Source organism: Vipera berus (genome assembly GCF_964194415.1).
Source record: "Vipera berus genome assembly, chromosome: 8".
Lineage (NCBI taxonomy): Eukaryota > Metazoa > Chordata > Lepidosauria > Squamata > Viperidae > Vipera > Vipera berus.
The window spans coordinates 21,386,790-21,405,486 of record NC_138211.1 but is presented as its reverse complement, the minus strand read 5'-3'; the positions used below and the strand labels follow the sequence as shown (position 1 = coordinate 21,405,486).

Below are 18,697 nucleotides of genomic sequence, written 5' to 3'. Positions count from 1 at the left end.
CCATCCAGCCACCTCATTCTCTGTCGTCCCCTTCTTCTCTTGCCCTCAATCTTTCCCAGCATTAGGCTCTTCTCCAGCGAGTCCTTCCTTCTCATTAGGTGGCCAGAGGATTTGAGTTTCAACTTCAGGATCTGGCCTTCTAAAGAGCAGTCAGGGTTGATCTCCTCTAGGACTGACCGGTTTGATCGCCTTGCAGTCCAAGGGACTCGCAGGAGTCTTCTCCAGCACCATAGTTCAAAGGCCTCAATTCTTTGGCACTCAGCCTTTCTTATGGTCCAACTTTCACAGCCATACATTGCAACTGGGAAAACCATAGCCTTGACTATACACACTTTTGTTGGCAGGGTGACGTCTCTGCTTTTTAGTGTGCTGTTTAGATTTGCCATGGCTTTCCTCCCCAGGAGCAAGTGTCTTTTAATTTCTTGGCTGTAGTCCCCGTCTGTGGTGATCTTGGAGCCCAGGAAAATGAAATCTGTCACTACTGCCATTTCTTCCCCATCTATTTGCCCAGAAAAAAATAGGTGTTTTGTAACAAAAAGAGATACAGGTAAACTCTGTGTATTCCTGTTAATGAATTGGAGTAACAAAAAAAATCAAATCAAAACTTTTTATTATGATCATAGATCAGAGAGGTGTTTGGGGTTAGGGTTAGCATAAGCCCTGAGAGGGCTAGAATAAGCAAGGTCCGATCCTCTTAGAGATATGAAGACCCATATTTTCCCTTTACAATCTAAAAAAGAACTCCCCCAAAAAATTAGGTTTTCCTAAAGTTTCAAAATTAGTTTTTCCCTTTCTGAATTATTCTGATTTTTACCAGGCCATTTTTACACGCAAACTAAGGTTGAAAATAAAGAAATATCAAAATATCTATATGAGGAAAGAAGTCACCTGAGAGAAGTCATTGCATATGCAGCATACATAAAAAAGGCAACGCTTCAAATGTGAATTTGTGGCTGCCATCTTTATTTTTATTTTTCTTTGTCCCTCCCCTGCAGGTAATCCTCTGAGGAGAAATAAATCACTCAGGAAATGAAAGGATTCTTTGGTTTTGGAATAACACTATTCTGGAGAAAGTAACAATAGGCTAGAATGGCGACACAGATGCAAAAACAAACCAAGATTTGGGGGGACAGTTAAGAGATACCCTAACACCAATGAGATATCAATAACATGAAAGTCACAAATTTGCTGCTTTTCCCAAAAGGAGATTTTTTTCCCCTCCTTTTCGAGTTATTCTTGACAAACTGTTAAAGGTAGTCAAGACTTGCAACCTTTTGTTTAGTGACTGTTGGAAGTTACGAAGGCTCTGAAAAAAAGAGACGACCATTTTTCATACTTATGACTGTGGCAGCATCCCCCATGGTCACATGACCAAAATTCAGGCGCTTGGCAACTGACTCAGATCTATGACCGTTGCAGTGCCCCAGGATCATGTGATCCCCTTTTGCAATTTTCTGACAAACAAAGTCACTGGGGAAGCCAGAGTCACTTAATGATCAGGTTACCAAACTAACAACGGCATGGATTCATTTAACAAGGGTGCCAAGAAGAGTCATGACATGGGACAAAACTCACTTAACTGTCTGATTTAGCAATGGAAATTTTGGGCACAATTGTGGTCATAAGTCAAGGACTACCTATAGTATATTTATTTATTTATTTATTTAGTTACATTTATATACCGCCCTATTCCCTGAGGACTCAGGGCGGTTTACAGGAAATTAAAAAATCCACCATACAAAAGTTAAAAAAAACCAAATTAAAAAATATTAAATTGACCCTGTATACTGAAGAGTCTCTTGTTGCGAGTGAAGAAGGAGAGTGCAAAAGTTGGGTTGAAACTAAACATTAAGAAAACCAAGATCATGGCATCCGGCCCTCTCAATTCCTGGCAAATAGATGGGGAAGAAATGGAGGTAGTGACAGATTTTATTTTCCTGGGCTCCAAGATCACTGCAGATGGGGACTGTAGTCAAGAAATTAAAAGACGCATGCTCCTGGGGAGGAAAGCCATGGCAAATCTAGACAGCACACTAAAAAGCAGAGACATCACCCTGTCAACAAAAGTGCGTATAGTCAAAGCTATGGTCTTCCCAGTTGCAATGTATGGCAGTGAAAGTTGGACCATAAGAAAGGCTGAGCGCAAAAGAATTGAGGCCTTTGAACTATGGTGCTGGAGAAGACTCCTGCGAGTCCCTTGGACTGCAAGGCGATCAAACCGGTCAGTCCTAGAGGAGATCAACCCTGACTGCTCTTTAGAAGGCCAGATCCTGAAGCTAAAACTCAAATACTTTGGCCACCTAATGAGGAGGAAGGACTCACTGGAGAAGAGCCTAATGCTGGGAAAGATTGAGGGCAATAGAAGAAGGGGACGACAGAGAATGAGGTGGCTGGATGGAGTCACTGAAGCAGTAGGCGTGAGCTTAAATGGACTCCAGAAGATGGTAGAGGACAGGAAAGCCTGGAGGAACATTGTCCATAGGGTCGCGATGGGTCGGACACGACTTCGCAACTAACAACAACACTTAAAACCCCAATTAAAAATTTCTCCTCAGCCTGGGCCCGAGACCTCAAAGAGCCAGGTCTTCAGGCCCCGGCGGAATGATCGGAGGTCGGGGGCAGTCCTCAGCTCCACCGGCAGCTGGTTCCAGAGGGCAGGCGCTCCCACTGAGAAGGCCCTATCCCTGGGTGTCACCCGCCGGCAATCTCTCACCGGCGGCACCCTGAGCAGACCCTCCCTGTGGGAGCGCACTGGGCGAAGGGCGTTTGATGCCGGCAGCAGGTGTTCCCTCAAATAGCCCGGACCCAGGCCATGTAGGGCTTTATAGGTAATAACCAGCACCTTGAATTTCACCCGGAGGGCAACCGGAAGCCAATGCAGCTCACGGAGTAGAGGTGTTACATGGGAGTATCAGGGAGACCCCCATTACAACTCGCGCGGCCGCATTCTGCACCAGTTGAAGCCTCCGAGTGGTCTTCAAGGGCAGCCCCATGTAGAGAGCGTTACAGTAGTCCAGACGGGAGGTAACAAGCGCATGAGTAACTGTGCGTAGGGCGTCTCGGTCCAGATAGGGACGCAACTGGCGCACCAGGCGAACCTGTGCAAAAGCCCCCCTGGTCACGGCTCCTATGTGGTCTTCAAAATTGAGCCGTGAGTCCAGGAGGACGCCCAGGTTGCGAGCCCTATCAACGGGGGGTAACACCTCACCCCCCATCGTTAGAGGTGGAATAAGTTGGTTAACCCGAGATGCCGATATGCACAGCCACTCAGTCTTGGCGGGATTGAGACGAAGCCTGTTTCTCCCCATCGAGACCTGAACCGCCTCCAGGCACCGGGACATCACGGAGAGGGCATCGCTGGGTTGGTTCGGGGTGGAAAGAAAAAGTTGGGTATCATCAGCGTACTGGTGATACCCCACCCCGAAACCACAAATGATCTCGCCCAGCGGCTTCATATAGATGTTGAACAGGAGAGGCGAGAGGACCGACCCCTGAGGAACTCCACAAATGAGAGACCTCGGGGCGGATCTCTGCCCTCCTGTCAACACCGACTGCGAGCGGCCCTGGAGGTAGGAGGAGAACCACCGTAGAACGGTGCCTCCCACTCCCAACCCCCTGAGACGCCGCAGCAGGATACCATGGTCGATGGTATCGAAAGCCGCTGAGAGATCTAATAGGACCAGGACAGAGGAGCAACCCCTGTCCCTAGCCCTCCAGAGATCATTCACCAGCGCGACCAATGCCGTCTCCGTGCTGTGTCCGGGCCTGAAGCCTGATTGGTACGGGTCCAGATAATCAGTTTCCTCCAGGAACAGAGGGAGCTGATGCGCCACCACACTCTCAACAACCTTCGCCAGAAAGCAAAGGTTGGAGACTGGACGATAGTTGTTTAAAACAGCCGGGTCCAAAGCAGGCTTCTTGAGAAGGGGCCTCACCACCGCCTCCTTCAAGGCGGCAGGGAAGACACCCTCCTTCAAAGAAGCAGTTATTACTGCATGGAACCAGCCTCGTGTTCCCTCCCGAGCCGCATAAGCTAGCCAGGAGGGGCACGGATCCAACAAACAGGTGGTGGTGCTCAGTCTCCCCATGATCCTGTCCACATCATCAGGGGAAACAGGGTCGAACTCAGTCCAGATAACATGCTCAAGACCGCCTGATTCCTCCACGTCAGACTCTGCCCAGTCAGAGTCCAGACCGGTCCGGATCCGAGCGATTTTGTCCGCCAGATGATGACTAAACTCCTCGGCTCGTCCCTGCAAGGGATCCTCTCTCACCTCCTGGTTAAGGAGGGAGCGAGTCACCCTAAACAGGGCGGCCGGGCGATTATCTGCGGACGCGACAAGGGCGGCAAAGTAGTTAGACTTCGCCGTCCTTATCGCCGCAAGATAAGACCTTATAAAGGTTCTTAACTGCAATCGGTCGGATTCGGATCGGCTGGATCTCCAACCGCTCTCTAGACCTCGTCTCCGACGCTTCATCTCCCGGAGCTCCACAGAGAACCATGGGGCCCAACGGGATCTGCGCCGGGTCAGAGGTCGCATGGGTACAACGCAGTCAAGTGCCCTGGTGGCAGCCGTTTCCCAGGCCTCCACCAGAGCATCGACTGGGCTGTGGGTAAGGGTGATAGGTATAGGCCCAAGCGCCCTCTGGAACCGATCCGAGTCCATTAGGCGCCTGGGGCGGAACCACCTGGACGGTTCCGCCGCCCAGCGGCGGGGGGTGGCATGACGGAAAACCAGCCTCAGGAGGTGGTGATCTGACCATGACAGAGGGGTGATGGACGGGGAACCCCCTCCCAGATCGTCCAACCACTGTCCAGACAGGAACACCAGGTCGAGAGTATGATCCCCCTCATGAGTCGGGCCCTCAATAACCTGGGTCAGGCCCATGGCTGTCATGGAAGCCATGAACTCCCGAGCCAACTCCGACGACCCTCCCAGTGACGGCAGGTTGAAGTCACCCAGGACTATAAGCCTGGGGAACTCCACTGCCAACCCTGAGAGGGCGTCGAGCAGCTCAGGCAGGGCTGTTGCCACACAGCTGGGCGCCAGGTATGTAAGCAACAAGCCCAACTGAACCCGAGGACCACATCTCAAGAGGAGGGATTCACTCCCGGCCATCTGGACAATGGTGGCCTCCCGGGGACACAAAGTCTCCCGAATAACCACTGCCACTCCACCACCCCTGCCCTGAGCCCGCGGCTGGTGCAGCACCCGGAAACCTGGTGGGCATAACTCGGTGAGAGGCACCCCTCCCTCCGAGCCCAGCCAAGTTTCCGTGATGCACGCTAGATCCGCACATTCCTCCTCGATCAGGTCACGGATGAGGGGAGCTTTGTTGACTACGGATCTAGCGTTAAAATAGACCAACCTGAGCTCAGGGGCCTGATCACCCTCATCCCCGGGTAAGAGGGTGCTAACCGGAGGGTCGGAGCGCGCCACTGCTCGGAGATAGCGGGGGCGCGATCCCAGGTGTTGATATGGCCCTCTGCGCAAACACCTGCTGCCTTTCCCTATCGCCGTGGGGATTTGAAGCCCCACCCCCACATTCCCAGAACCAGCAGCCACCTCCTCCGACCCCGTCCCGTCGGGACCTCTAACAGGTCCAGATTGAGTATACCACACCCACTCCTGTATATTTGAACTTTTTTTTCCCCAAGAGGAAAGATTCCTGTGCATTTGCGGCTGAATGTAGGGGTCAGTGTGAAGTCCCTGAGCATTCACACTCGACATGGTCTATTGGTGAAGGGTGCTGGATTAACTCTAGGGCAGGGGTATGCAGCCTTGGATCTTTTATGACTCATGGACTTCAACTCCCAGAATTCCTGAGCCAGCATGGCTCAGCTTGGAATCCTCTCCGTTTTCCCTCAGCATGGTTGGCTCAGGAATTCTGGGAGTTGAGTCCATGAGTCATAAAAGAGCCAAGGTTGCCTACCCCTGCTCTAGGGAGACCCAGGTTTTAGACTGCCTTTAACCACAGAGGTTCCCTGGAGGTTCCCTGGAGGACTTTGACCATTCTTCTTTCAAGAGTTATAATTTGGAGAAAAGTAGGAGGAGGTAGTGCTGTATATGCTGCCTTGATCTTTCAAAGGAAAAGTGAGAAATAATTCTAATAAATAAATATTTGAGAGCTTAAGAAGAATGTCCCAGATAAATGCCAAGTGTTGATAATGGTGCTTCTTGCCCTCTTCCACAGTCTGTTGCCCCTTCTTTGCCAAGGCTTCTAGCATAGAAGAATTTACTCTGAAAGAAACCGAGGGGGCTCATGTGCCAGCTCCAACATCAACCACCATGAAAGAGCTTTCCAACAAGAAGCAACTGTTCCAGGTAACGCAACATCTCACTCAGCTCTTGATACTTGAAAGAAAGAAATACATTGAGAGGACTGGTGATTTTTCGGCAGATGTCATTTCTGTTGTAATTCTTGTAAATGGAAATGGATGTCTTATCACTTAAGAGAATAACAGAGTTGGAAGGGAACTTGGAGGTCTTCTAGTTCAACCCCTGCTCAGTGCTGGAGCACCCACACCTTCTGAAGGAAAGTTGTTCCATTGGTTAATTGTTCTGCCAGGAAATTAAGAAGAAATTTTGTTTTGTGAACAAGGTCTGCACCTCAAATAAAAAGGGGCTTATTTTTCTAGTCTACTGTTAAAAGAGGGGTTGCCTTGTGAAGTAGCAAGGGCATACGTAGGCTGGGAAACAACAGCTTGCACGGTGGGACCGACCAGCCATTTCTCGCTTGCAGGTGCGAGTTGTAATCATTGAATGTCGACAACTGCAAGAAAACAACGTCAAACCAGTGGTGAAAGTAACTATTGGAGATTATACATTCCGGACAAGAATCAGACGTGGAAACAATCCATATTATAATGAGGTTAGCATTCAGGAGATTATTTTCTGGGATTTGAAGATTTTTCACAAGCATTTTATTCTGTTAGGAAAAAGACTAAGCTAATTAATATTCAGTGAATTGAACTGTAGCTCCAGGATCCCAAAGGTGCTTTTTCAAGAGTCAACTGGACTTTCTTGTTTTTCGTTGAAGACGTCTTGCTTCTCATCCAAGAAGCTTCTTCAGCTCTTGGATGAGAAGCGAAACGTCTTCAAAATAAAACAAGCTAGTCCAGTTGCTTCGTGAAAAAGCTCCTTTGAGGTAACTATAACCTTGATGACTGAGAATCTCCATAGACATGGAGCTCCAGGAATTGGTGGTCACCAAGAACAGAGCTGGATTTAAGGGTATCTATACCTCTTTTTCTTTTTAAGCAGTACTTAAGGTTTGAATTTGCAGAAGGAGGAAACATTATGTATGTCAGACATATGAATTGATAAAATTCATATATATTTTTATTTATTTTAATTCCATTTATATCCCGCCCTTCTCCGAAGACTCAGGGCGGCTTACAAGCTTAGCAGTGTATATATATATATATATATATATATATATATATATATATATATATATATATATATATATATATATATATATATATATATATATATATATATATAAAGGTAAAGGTCCCCCGCACATGCGTGCTAGTCGTTTCCAACTCTAGGGGCCGGTGCTCATCTCCGTTTCAAAGCCGAAAAGCCAGCGCTTGTCCGAGGACGTCTCCGTGGTCATGTGGCCGGCATGACTAGATGCCAAAGGCGCATGGAACACTGTTACCTTCCCACCGTAGTGGTCCCTATTTTTCTACTTGCATTTTTATGTGCTTTTGAACTGCTAGGTTGGCAGAAGCTGGGACGAGTAACAGGCGCTCACTCTGTTATGCGGCACTCGGGATTCAACCTGCCAAACTGCCGACCTTCTGATCGACAGGCTCAGCGTCCTCACCCACTGAGCCACCGCGTCCCTAGTATATATATAAAGCAAGATTCCACTCCAACGTTCTTTTTCTATAGTTGCTTTAAAAAAAACCGGAAGATTCCATAAACACCACAAATACCTACATTCGTATCTCATTTTTTACTACAATTAACGGTAATAATATAAGCCAAGGTTCACTAGTAAACCTACTTGTTATCAGAATGGTGCACCGTCCACTTGACTTTGCAATATAAATTCCACTTCAGATGCGGAAGAAGGGGAGTGTGCTTTGTGACACTGTGCTGCACATTTCATTGCCAAACCTCCCCTATGAACTATAATGAATATAAGGAAGGCTTTCCCTAATTCATTTAACATCAGTTTACAAAACTTTTAAAAAATGTCAATCACCCTGCTTTCTAATATGTCATTTTTCCTTCCTCCCTTCCCTTCCTTTCCCTTCCCTCTCGTCTTCCTTCCTTCCTTCCTTCCTTCCTTCCCTTTCCTTTCCTTTTCCTTTCCTTTCCCCTCCCTCCCTTCCTTCCTTGCTTTCCTTTTCCCTCCCTTCTTTCCTTCCTTCCTTTCCCCTTCATTCTTTCCTTCCTTCCTTCCTTCCTTCCTTCCTTCCTTCCTTCCTTCCTTCCTTCCTTTCCTTTCCCCTTCCTTCTTTCCTTCCTTTCCCCTTCCTTCCTTTCCTTTCCTTTCCTTTCCTTTCCTTTCCTTTCCCCTTCCTTCCTTCCTCAACTCTTAAATGTCTCTGAGCAGCTGAATAAATATATTTCATGAAAGAAACAACACAAAGACCGTAAAATTTCAGAAAGACACATTTGAGAAGATATATTTAAACTCTCTACTAAATGATAGCTAGGAGGAGTAGGTTTTTCCACAACATAGGCCAACCATGTAACTCAGTGTGGCAGCCATCACTTGTGGTCAGTCAACAAAACGTTGCGTTCCCCAAATGGTCAGGATATGTGGAAAATCGCCTTACATCTAATCTATCTCTTGGCTTCTGCAATTCAATATCGTCTTTAGTAACAACAGAATGATTTTCTATGATATCCAATCTTTAACAATTTTATCCAGAGAGGTTTACGATTAAACCCAATTTTTAATCAGGTGTGCTTAGATGTTTTCTAACGCTCATCTGCACACATGTAATAAACCTAATGAGAAAAAAACTTGTTATACAGAGCACTTAAATTGAAAGAAAAATAATATTTTAAGAAAATGAACGGACTGGGAATCAATGTCCACATCCTTGCTTTTCAGTATTGTTCTGTTTCTGCTACGCAACTTTTGTTGGAGAAAAAAAGTGCCTTCTAAAAATGGCGCTTGCTTTTTAATGACTAAAATCATGTTTCTGCTTTCAAATAGTCATCAAAGGCCAATCTAAAGTCCATTCTTATGTACAACTGCAAGAAAATAACATTAAACTTTGGTTTCCTTATCCTGTAGACCTTCGTCCAAAATTTCAATGAGACGCCTCTTCGACTTTTTGATCAGTTCATTACCATACAGGTAAGCAAGCAAACTCTGTTCCTCATGCCCTTTTTTGGACATCTGAATTCCATTATGGATCCTGTGTTTCCTTCCTGGAAAAGATAATGAAATATTTGTCCTGACTGGGATGAAGCTGCATTGGAGCAGCAGAAACACTAAAAATGGAATCCAAGGACAGCCATCTTGAGCCCAACAGAACTGCAGATGGGACAAGGGCAACAAATTACAAATTAGCATCCAGATGTTACTCCAACTATCTGGAAATGAAGGTGGGTGGAATAACCCTGGATTTTATCAGCACGACACTTTCAGTGTAAAAATCCTTAATTGCTTCCCAACAGAGCAGCACAAAACAACCCATGCATAGGACAATTAAATTGAAAACCAGCTTTATGGAAGGAACAAAACAGATGCAGCTGAATTAGAATCCTTTTACTAATTTGATGCAGTAGAATGCAGTGCAGAGTTGCAGATGGGAAAGTTTAACGTCAGGGACAAGGAACCAAGAATGACATGATGATTTACTTAGAGTAGTTCCTTTATTGTTGCTTACCTATAGACTGGAATCTTGCCAGACTGAAGCACAGTCCCCATAACAATTACAGGTAGTCCATGACTTACAACCATTTGTTTAGTGACCGCTCAAAGTTTCAAGGGCACTGAAAAAAGTGGTTTATTTTTCACAATTATTACTGTTGCAGCATCCCCATGGACACATGACCAAATTTGGATACTTGGCAACTGGCATGTGTTTATGATGGTTGCAGTGCCCCGGGGTCACGTGATAACCTTTTGCAACGTTCTGACAACAAAGTCAATGGGAAACCAAGTTCACATAACATCTGTGTTGCTAAGTTAACAACTGCAGTGATTTGTTTAACAGCTGTGGCAAGAAAGGTTGCAAAATGGGCAAAATTTACTTAACAACTGTCTTGCTGAGCAGCAAAACCTTTGGGTTCAATTGAGGTGGTAAGTTGAGGACTACCTATAGATACACCCTGTGAAAGTCTAGGGAGGGTCCATTCTGGGCCTCTTCCTGTATACTAAGGATTTCAGACTGTTTTGCCTCCCACTTTTCCTACACTCTGCATCACATCCCGCCCCGTTTAGGACATTACGGTGCACATATTTTGCAAAAGGGAAACCATTTTAGAGAGCCAATGTTCCTTTGTTTCGTGTGGCTTTTGTTGTTCTTGTATTGTCTCTTTTTAAATGTGTTTTAACCATCCAGAGTCACTGGACAATGGGTGGCCTATAAATTTAATAGATTATTTGTCAGGTTTCAAAGCAAATATTATTCCTCAGCGTACCAAAGAACTTGCGGGGGTGGGGAGGGGATAGGTTTGGAATGCAGACTTCAAAGATTAAGAAGCCAGACCGTGAGACTCAAGGCCGTTACACCAGGTGTCTGGCCAGACCTAGAGATGCTTTCTCATAACAATATTTTTCTACTTGATAGGGCAACGTGACCTGGCCCAGAGGGAGGAGGGAGAATTCAATGCTTTTGCTATATGGGTTTGGGAGGGGTCTTGCCAGAGCTGGTTTTGCTTTCATTAGTGCCGAAGTGATGTACTCAATAAAGTTTTACATTAAGAGATCGAAATGTCTCAAAGGTGTTTGCTTGGTTGGGTTCATCAGTCAGAACCTTGACATTATTATAGATTGTTACACAGTCAGCCAGATATTCAGACTGGATATGGCATTTTTATCCACATATCAAGTCCTTCCAAAGGACCTGGGATAGGCAGATGTTGATGATAACAACAACAACAACAATAAAGTTGGAATTGCAGGATGGAAGCTGTACTAAATAAAGTTAACTCAGCTACTCCTCCAAAGAAACCAGAACTCTTGAAACAGGCATTGTTTCAAAAGGAGCTTTTATTGAGAGACAGTGATGGCAAGAGAGCAAAGCAAGGTCTAAAAGTTTCCCATGCAAATTGCTACATTAAAATAGTCATTTCAAAACCCCACCCCAGAGCCCAATTATTCAGTTCACGTCCTGCTAATGCACAGATGTGAAGTTGCTATGGGAACCAGAGCTGATAAGGGACGGTTCCCAGGTGCTTCACCGGATCTCGGATCTTGCAATGGTCTGGAGATAAGGCAGATAGCCCCTGGCACATTCTATTCCCCTCTTCACACCAAAGAGATACATCAAAAGTTCAAAGGAACAAAACAGAGGAAGTGTACATCCACAAGCCCCCCTCCCAGCAGAGAAAACCTTCCTCCCACACTAGAATAGCAGAGCCTCAAAAGAAGGAAATGAAGGGGTTTCTGACACTGTCTTTTGCAATTGACTGAGGGTGATTTTGTCAATGCTGATGATGTTCAAGGGGTGCTCCAGTTGTTTTGGGATTGCTCCCAAGGTGCCTGTTACTATTGGTGCTACTTTTGCTTCATTTTGCCACAGTTGTTCTACTTCTATTTGCAGGCCTTTGTAGTTTGATATCTTCTCCAGTTCTGCGGTCCCCTTATTATTATAATAAGAAAGTTTTATAATGGGAATTTCTACTTGATCTTAAACAGGTGCTGAACTCTCGAGCTGTCAGAGCAGATGCATTCATTGGTGTCTTCAAGGTGAGCAACTGCTACTTTACTGCTGACCAGATTTACAAACTTGGTAGACTTCTAGATTTGTTAACAATGCTTAATCAATGCTTTCTGCTCTACTGTCTTACCTATTATCCTAACATCAGGTCAATTATTTTTCCTGTTTAATCTGTCAATGAAACATTTAGTCTGTCAACCAAACATGGAAACTAATCAAGCAGAGAAGCAATCTAGCACTAAGGAGAAATTTCCTAACAGTGAGAACAATTAATCAGTGGAACGACTTGCCTCCAGAAGTTGTGGGTCCTCCGTCACTGGAAGTTGATGAGATTTGACTGAAATGGTATAGGGTTTCCTGCCTGAGCAGGGGGCTAGACTAGAAGACCTCCAAGGTTCCTTCCAACTATGTTATTCTGTTATTTTATCTTCTTCCCCCCCATCCTGCCCCCAGAAACACCCAATACCACAAAATAGCTAATGTTGATCTTCCTAAGTCTGGGGAAAGTCAGATAGGAGCAAAAGAACACAAACAACTTCTGCCTTTTTTCTATGCAGTAGCATTCTTTTTTTAAAAAAAAAAAAAAAGCTAGAGCCTCAAGCTTTTATCTTACATCTCAAAATATTTTAAGCCATTTCTGTAAAAACTTCAATTTCAAATTTCAATAAAATTTCAGTCTTCATTTTAAAAAAAAAAAGAAAAGAAAAAGAAAAAATCCAAATGGTACTATTGGAAAATTTTTATCATGTTATATAATGTTTTTGTAGCTCAATTTTTTTCCTTCCTGGGCTATTCCCGTGACTTATGCCATTCTTTTTGCAGATTGAGATGGGGCTTGTATATGACTCTCCAGGTACGTGCGCCATTTTCACCTTATGGAAGGTAGGATGGGGATCGGAGGTTTTCCCTGTCACATGATGTCTATTTGTGGTCCTCTGGAGCAGGGGTCTCCAAACATGGCAACTTTAACACTTGTGGACTTCAATTCCCAGAATTCCCCAGCTAGCATAACTGGCTGGGGAAATCTGGGAGTTGAAGTCCATAAGTTGTAAAGTTGCCAAGTTTGGAAATCTCTGCTCTAGATGTTCTTTCAGTTTGTAAAGACCAACTCTACTTTGAGTTGGAGTAGTGCCTCAAAACCTGTGGCCATCAGCTTTTTTGAAATCAACAGTAGAATGGTTTGCCATTGTCTTCTTCTGAGATTCTCTTTGAACAAGCTGGAGATCTCCCACACTGGATCAGTTCAATTTAGCTTTCAGGTCCAGAAAGGGTCCAGACACCTCCTATGGTTTCTCCTATGTACTTTGTCTTCTTCTGTTGACGGGGGAATGAATACCTTTCCAGATGAAGCATGGCTGCAGGTAACTTAGTTAGAACCCTGAGACCAAGGTAACATTAAAAACACAGGGCACTTTAATTTCTAGTGTGTTGACTTCCCACTGAATTTATTGTCTTAGTTTAAAGAATACCTTTCAAAAAAATGAAATCAGCAGAGAGCTAGGTGAGTAGCATTAGATGTGTCCATACATTAGGGCCAATAAATATTTCCATACCTAAATCAGGACTAGAATTCATGGTCCTTGGAATTTTAATCTAGCGTTTTAACCACTAGACTAAACACAAGAACAGTTTCTACCAGTCAGGGACCTAGAACTAAGGAGAAACTTCCTGACAGTTAGAACAATCAATCAGTGGAACAACCTGCCTCCAGAAGCTGTGAATGCTCCAACACTGGAAGTTTTTAAGAAGAGACTGGACAGCCATTTGTCCGAAATGGTATAGGGTTTCCTGCCTGAGCAGGGAGTTGGACTAGATGACCTCCAAGGTCCCTTCCAACTTTATTGTTGTTGTTGTTGTTATGGCAAGTTGTGTCACATGGCTGAATAATCAGTTAGATTTGGCTGTGTGGATATCAGTAGGGTTAACTGAGAACAATTTAGAGCACGGGTGTCAAACTCGCCACATCACATGACGTGTCACGACGTATCGCAACTTTTTTGGCATTGCCAGAGCTGGGGTGGCCTCCACATGATGCAACGGGCCCAAGAGCCGGCAGTTTGACACCCCTGATTTAGAATGAAGGCAAGTGTGGGTCAGTATATTTGTTATTTCTTTTCTTTAGGTCATGCTTTGATTAACAAATGGTTGAGCCTCTATGATCCAGTGAATCTCAATGCTGGATTTAAGGGCTACGTGAAGGTCACCCTTTGTGTCCTGGGAGCTGGGGATCGTGCACCGGTAAAAATCTTCTAGTTTTAATAAAGTCAGCAATATAAGATCATCATCCAGGATCATTGAGTATGATGCTAGTTATTAAACTGTTACATAAAAATGGAAAGGTAAATGTGTTGGGCAACAGTAAAAATGTTTTATGGGGACGCGGTGGCTCAGTGGGTTAGGACGCTGAGCTTGTCGATCAGAAGGTCGGCACTTTGGTGGGTCAAATCCCGAGTGCCGCGTAACAGAGTGAGCGCCTGTTACTCATCCCAGCTTCTGCCAACCTAGCAGTTCGAAAGCACGTAAAAAATGCAAGTAGAAAAATAGGGACCACTACGGTGGGAAGGTAACAGCGTTCCATGCGCCTTTGATATCTAGTCATGCCGGCCACATGACCACGGAGACATCCTCGGACAAGCGCTGGCTCTTCGGCTTTGAAACGGAGATGTGCACCGGCCCCTAGAGTTGGAAACAACTAGCACGCATGTGCGGGGGAACCTTTACCTTTACCTTTAAAAATGTTTATGTGAGGCTGGTATCTTCATTAGACAAAAAAATAGCATGCAGTCGAGGGAGGGAGGGAGTGAGGGAGGAAGGAAGGAAGGAAGGAAGGAAGGAAGGAAGGAAGGAAGGAAGGAAGGAAGGAAGGAAGGAAGGAAGGAAGGAAGGAAGGAATATTAATAAAGGTAGCTCTAGTGATCCTGTGGAGTTGATTTTTCTGGTCTGGTCTTCCTGGTGGGATTGACAGGTTCTCATTTGGCCATGAGGCTCACTAGATGACCACTTTGGGCTAATTAAGCAGAATGTTTGATGTTTCACTTAATGATCCTGTCACTTAGCAATGGAATTGCCAATCCTGATTGTGGTTGTTAAGCAAGGACTATCTATATACCTAGTCCAACTTCTTCACCACCACTCTACCTTTTCCTCATGAGCTCGCGGTGACGTTCATAGCTTTTCTTTCTTCTAATTCTCTCCATAACCTCCCTACAAGGTAAGTTGGGCTATAGATAGGGACTCACGGTCCAAAGTCATTAAGGAAATTTCCTTGAATTGATATAGGATCTTCTGGAACTTGGATCTTCTTCTCCAACACAACTTCACATCAGAAACTAGAACATTCAACTGAGTTTTTGTGGGAGGAGATCCGTGAATCTTGCTTACGGATGGATTGATTCCTTCTCTACTCTCTGTAGGACTTGGACCAGCCAGCAGAGACTGGCGATTTAGAATCCAACCTCCTACAGCTGGCAAGTGTGCCAGCTGCACGCACAGCCTCCCTCCAGCTGTTCATCTACCGAGCAGAAGATGTTCCACAAAGTAGGTGCTCAAGTCAACAAATCATCCCCTTGTTTTACTGAGGAAATTAATGGCACTGCCAAAGACAGGGATCTGGCTGCGGGTGCAAGAATGAAGGGGTGGCAATTCTAGTGTTTCTGACCATGTATGGTTGTTGTGGAACATTCATTCAGCCAGAGAGCCAAAAGAGACGGGAGAGAATTTGCTTCCTGTAGGGAGCAGAGGTCGTAATATCAGGGGTCTTTAGTGCTCTCCGAGCTTGGTTGTTTTTATGCAGACATTTCATTACCCAAACTAGGGAACATCATCAGTGTTAGTGCCCTGTCAATGGAGTGATCTTGCAGGTTCTACTGCAATGGCAGTTGTTGTCTTCTTTGGCAGTTCTTGATTGAGCCATTGTTTGCTTCTTGACTGATCACTGCATAGGTCCTAATATCTTGAAATGCAGTTGGTTCCAAAGCATTTGAAGGGAGTGGGAGGTCAACTCTGCCAATTTAACTTTATGAGAAGATTGTATAAAAGATGTTCTTCTCTAGTCTGGTATCCATTCCTTAAATGGGGTCGAGAATCTATAGTCAACAGAGGCCCTATAGCCACCCAGAAACTCTTGTACAGTCTTGGAGCTGCTCCAGAGAATCCTGGCAGTTGGAAAGGCCGACAAACAAAGTCTCAACCAACTATGGAATTTACAATTACAATTATAATTAATTGTTAATGGTCTCATAATCTATTTCAAATGCGTCTAGTGTCTGCATAGCCACCTTATCTCCCATCTTCCTTCTTTCCATTTTCTATCACATCCTAGTTTATCATAATATGTTTTTATTAGTTTATCAAACTATAAAATATAAAGAGAAATTTTTAAAAGTAATAAAAAACTAGGAGGGGGGAATGGAAAAAGAAAGAAAATATGGTGTAAAGAGAGGAAAGGAAAGGAAGCACCAATTTACAACATCCCAGTTTAAATCCTGCTTCAGACAAGCCACTCTCTGCAAGACGTAAGCGGGTTGCTAAAATAAAGTGGGTTGCTTTATTTTACTTTACTTTTTAATTAGCCTTTGGCTTGATCTTCTTTGCAGTACAAGATGGCATGGTGGCACCTTTCACAGCACCACCTCTGGATCCCTTCAGCATATCTGTGGACCCTTCTCTGGAAGTTAACTTTGCAGGGAGAGTGGTGGGTGTGGATTAGAAGACATCCAAGGTCCCTTCCAGCTATTCTATTCTATTATTTTTAGGAGACAGCTATGTGCTGTTAGTAAATGGCATAGTAAGTTTATGACACACTTTAAAACACACACACCAACAACAGTAAATCTCTACTGCAGACCACAGAGTCACATATAGCAATAGCAATTAGGTTTTACAGCCCTCTCTAAGCAGTTTACAGAGTCAGCATACTTTCCCCAACACTCTGGGTCCTCATTTTACTGACCTTAGAAAGATGGAAGGCTGAGTCAAAAATGAGCTGGTCAGGATCAAACTCCTGGCAATGGGCAGAGTCAGCTTGCAGTACTGCACTCTAACCAATGCACCACCACACCACAAAAGTATTCACAGAAGCCTCAAAAAGAAATCATCACCTTCCCTTGTATATGCATCACGCACACAGAGAACAAGGAGTCGATCTAGACAGGACAAGAAGCAATGGATGGAAGATCATTAAAGAGGCATCCAACCTAGAATGAAGGAGAAATTTCCTGACAGTGAGAACAATTAATCAGTGGAATGGCTTATCACCAGAAGTTGAGAGCGCTCCATCTCTGGAGCTTCTCAAGAGGAGCCTGGACATCCTTGAGCAGGGGGTTGGACTAGATGACCTCCAAGGTCCTTTCCAACTCTATTTATTCTATGTTCTATGTATCCAGTCCCTCCCCCACCCTTGCCGTTTAAGTTAAATGTTTTTAAAATAATGAAGAGAACCTTAGCAACACATTCATATTAAAAATAATCAAGCTCAATAATGGCTATCAAATAGCAGGACTCCAAGTCCTTTACAAAAGAGGACGCCCAGATAGATGCATAACAAATACATCAGTTCTGCATGTAAGTCAATGAAGCCAACCAGACCTCCATAAATTTTATTAACTCCTTGCCTGCATATATTTACACAAAAGCTCATCTATGTTTATCATCTGTGCCCTACTGACAAAAGAAACATTCCCCCTTACCAAAGGCTTTGTGCTTGGTCAGCTGGAGGTGATCCGCGACCATCACAGGTGAGCCAAAATATGCCAACCTGGCCCCTGGGACCTCGATCTCTGATTTAGAAGTCAGGGGGAACATTCTGCTGGATTATGACTTTGCCTGTCTGCTCCTGATTGATTTGCTCTCTTTCTCAATTACGTCCAGCTAAGGACCAAGATCATTTTTGGAGACACCAATCCTGTCTGGAACCAGGTGCTCTGTTTTCCCATGCAGGTAAGCCGGGGCTGAAGAGAAAGGACTGGATGTCACTGACAGCAGGCTAAATTTATCAGTAAGCAGGAGAATGCCCATGAATATACTTCCTTTCTGACTTGGGTCCCTCACTGCTCCATTTATTGGGTCCCATATAAAGGTAAAGGGACACGGTGGCTCAGTGGGTTAGGACGCTGAGCCTGTCAATCAGAAGGTCGGCAGTTTGGCGGGTCGAATCCCGAGTGCCGCGTAACAGAGTGAGCGCCTGTTACTCGTCCCAGCTTCTGCCAACCTAGCAGTTCGAAAGCACGTAAAAATGCAAGTAGAAAAATAGGGACCACTACGGTGGGAAGGTAACAGCGTTCCGTGCGCCTTTGGCGTCTAGTCATGCCGGCCACATGACCACGGAGACGTCCTCGGACAAGCGCTGGCTCTTTGGCTTTGAAACGGAGATGAGCACCAGCCCCTAGAGTCAGAAATGACTAGCACGCATGTGCGGGGGAACCTTTATCTTTATCTTTTATATAAAGGTAACAGAAGATTGAGAACGAAAGCAGCAAAGCCATGTAGCCCTTGAGTTAGAACCACAATGGAGCCTGCCTGTCATCATTGTGACACATAAGAGTCACGAATGAGGTCACCCAGGTGACCAACCAACCCAATTTTTTCAACCTTTTTTGCGGCATACATTAAGTAAACACTGCAATCATTGGACAAATGCCACGGTTGTTCGGCAAATTCATGGCAAAACCATTGTAAAATCTGATCACTTGACTGCAGCATGCTGCAAACAGCTGTAAATGTGGCTCAGGGCCCAAAGTATGGTCACATGACTGTGAAGGGGTGTCCTGGCCATTAGAACCACAAATCCAGGTCATAACTACCCCGGGAAGGTCAGTTGTAAATTTGAACAGTTAC

General features: G+C 45.0%; 1 protein-coding gene across 1 annotated transcript in view; it reads left to right on the top strand.

The window, feature by feature from the left end:
* The window catches only part of FER1L5 (fer-1 like family member 5), a gene marked incomplete at both ends in the record, with an annotated part of 107,134 nt that overhangs the window by 13,229 nt on the left and 75,208 nt on the right, over positions 1–18,697 (top strand). Inside the window, 9 exons of the mRNA XM_081333394.1 lie at positions 6,219–6,326; positions 6,745–6,873; positions 9,268–9,330; positions 11,842–11,892; positions 12,686–12,716; positions 13,986–14,101; positions 15,277–15,400; positions 16,459–16,556; positions 17,732–17,800. Of these exons, the coding sequence (XP_081189520.1) occupies positions 6,219–6,326; positions 6,745–6,873; positions 9,268–9,330; positions 11,842–11,892; positions 12,686–12,716; positions 13,986–14,101; positions 15,277–15,400; positions 16,459–16,556; positions 17,732–17,800 (789 nt within the window). The remainder of the gene's footprint in view (positions 1–6,218; positions 6,327–6,744; positions 6,874–9,267; positions 9,331–11,841; positions 11,893–12,685; positions 12,717–13,985; positions 14,102–15,276; positions 15,401–16,458; positions 16,557–17,731; positions 17,801–18,697) is intronic.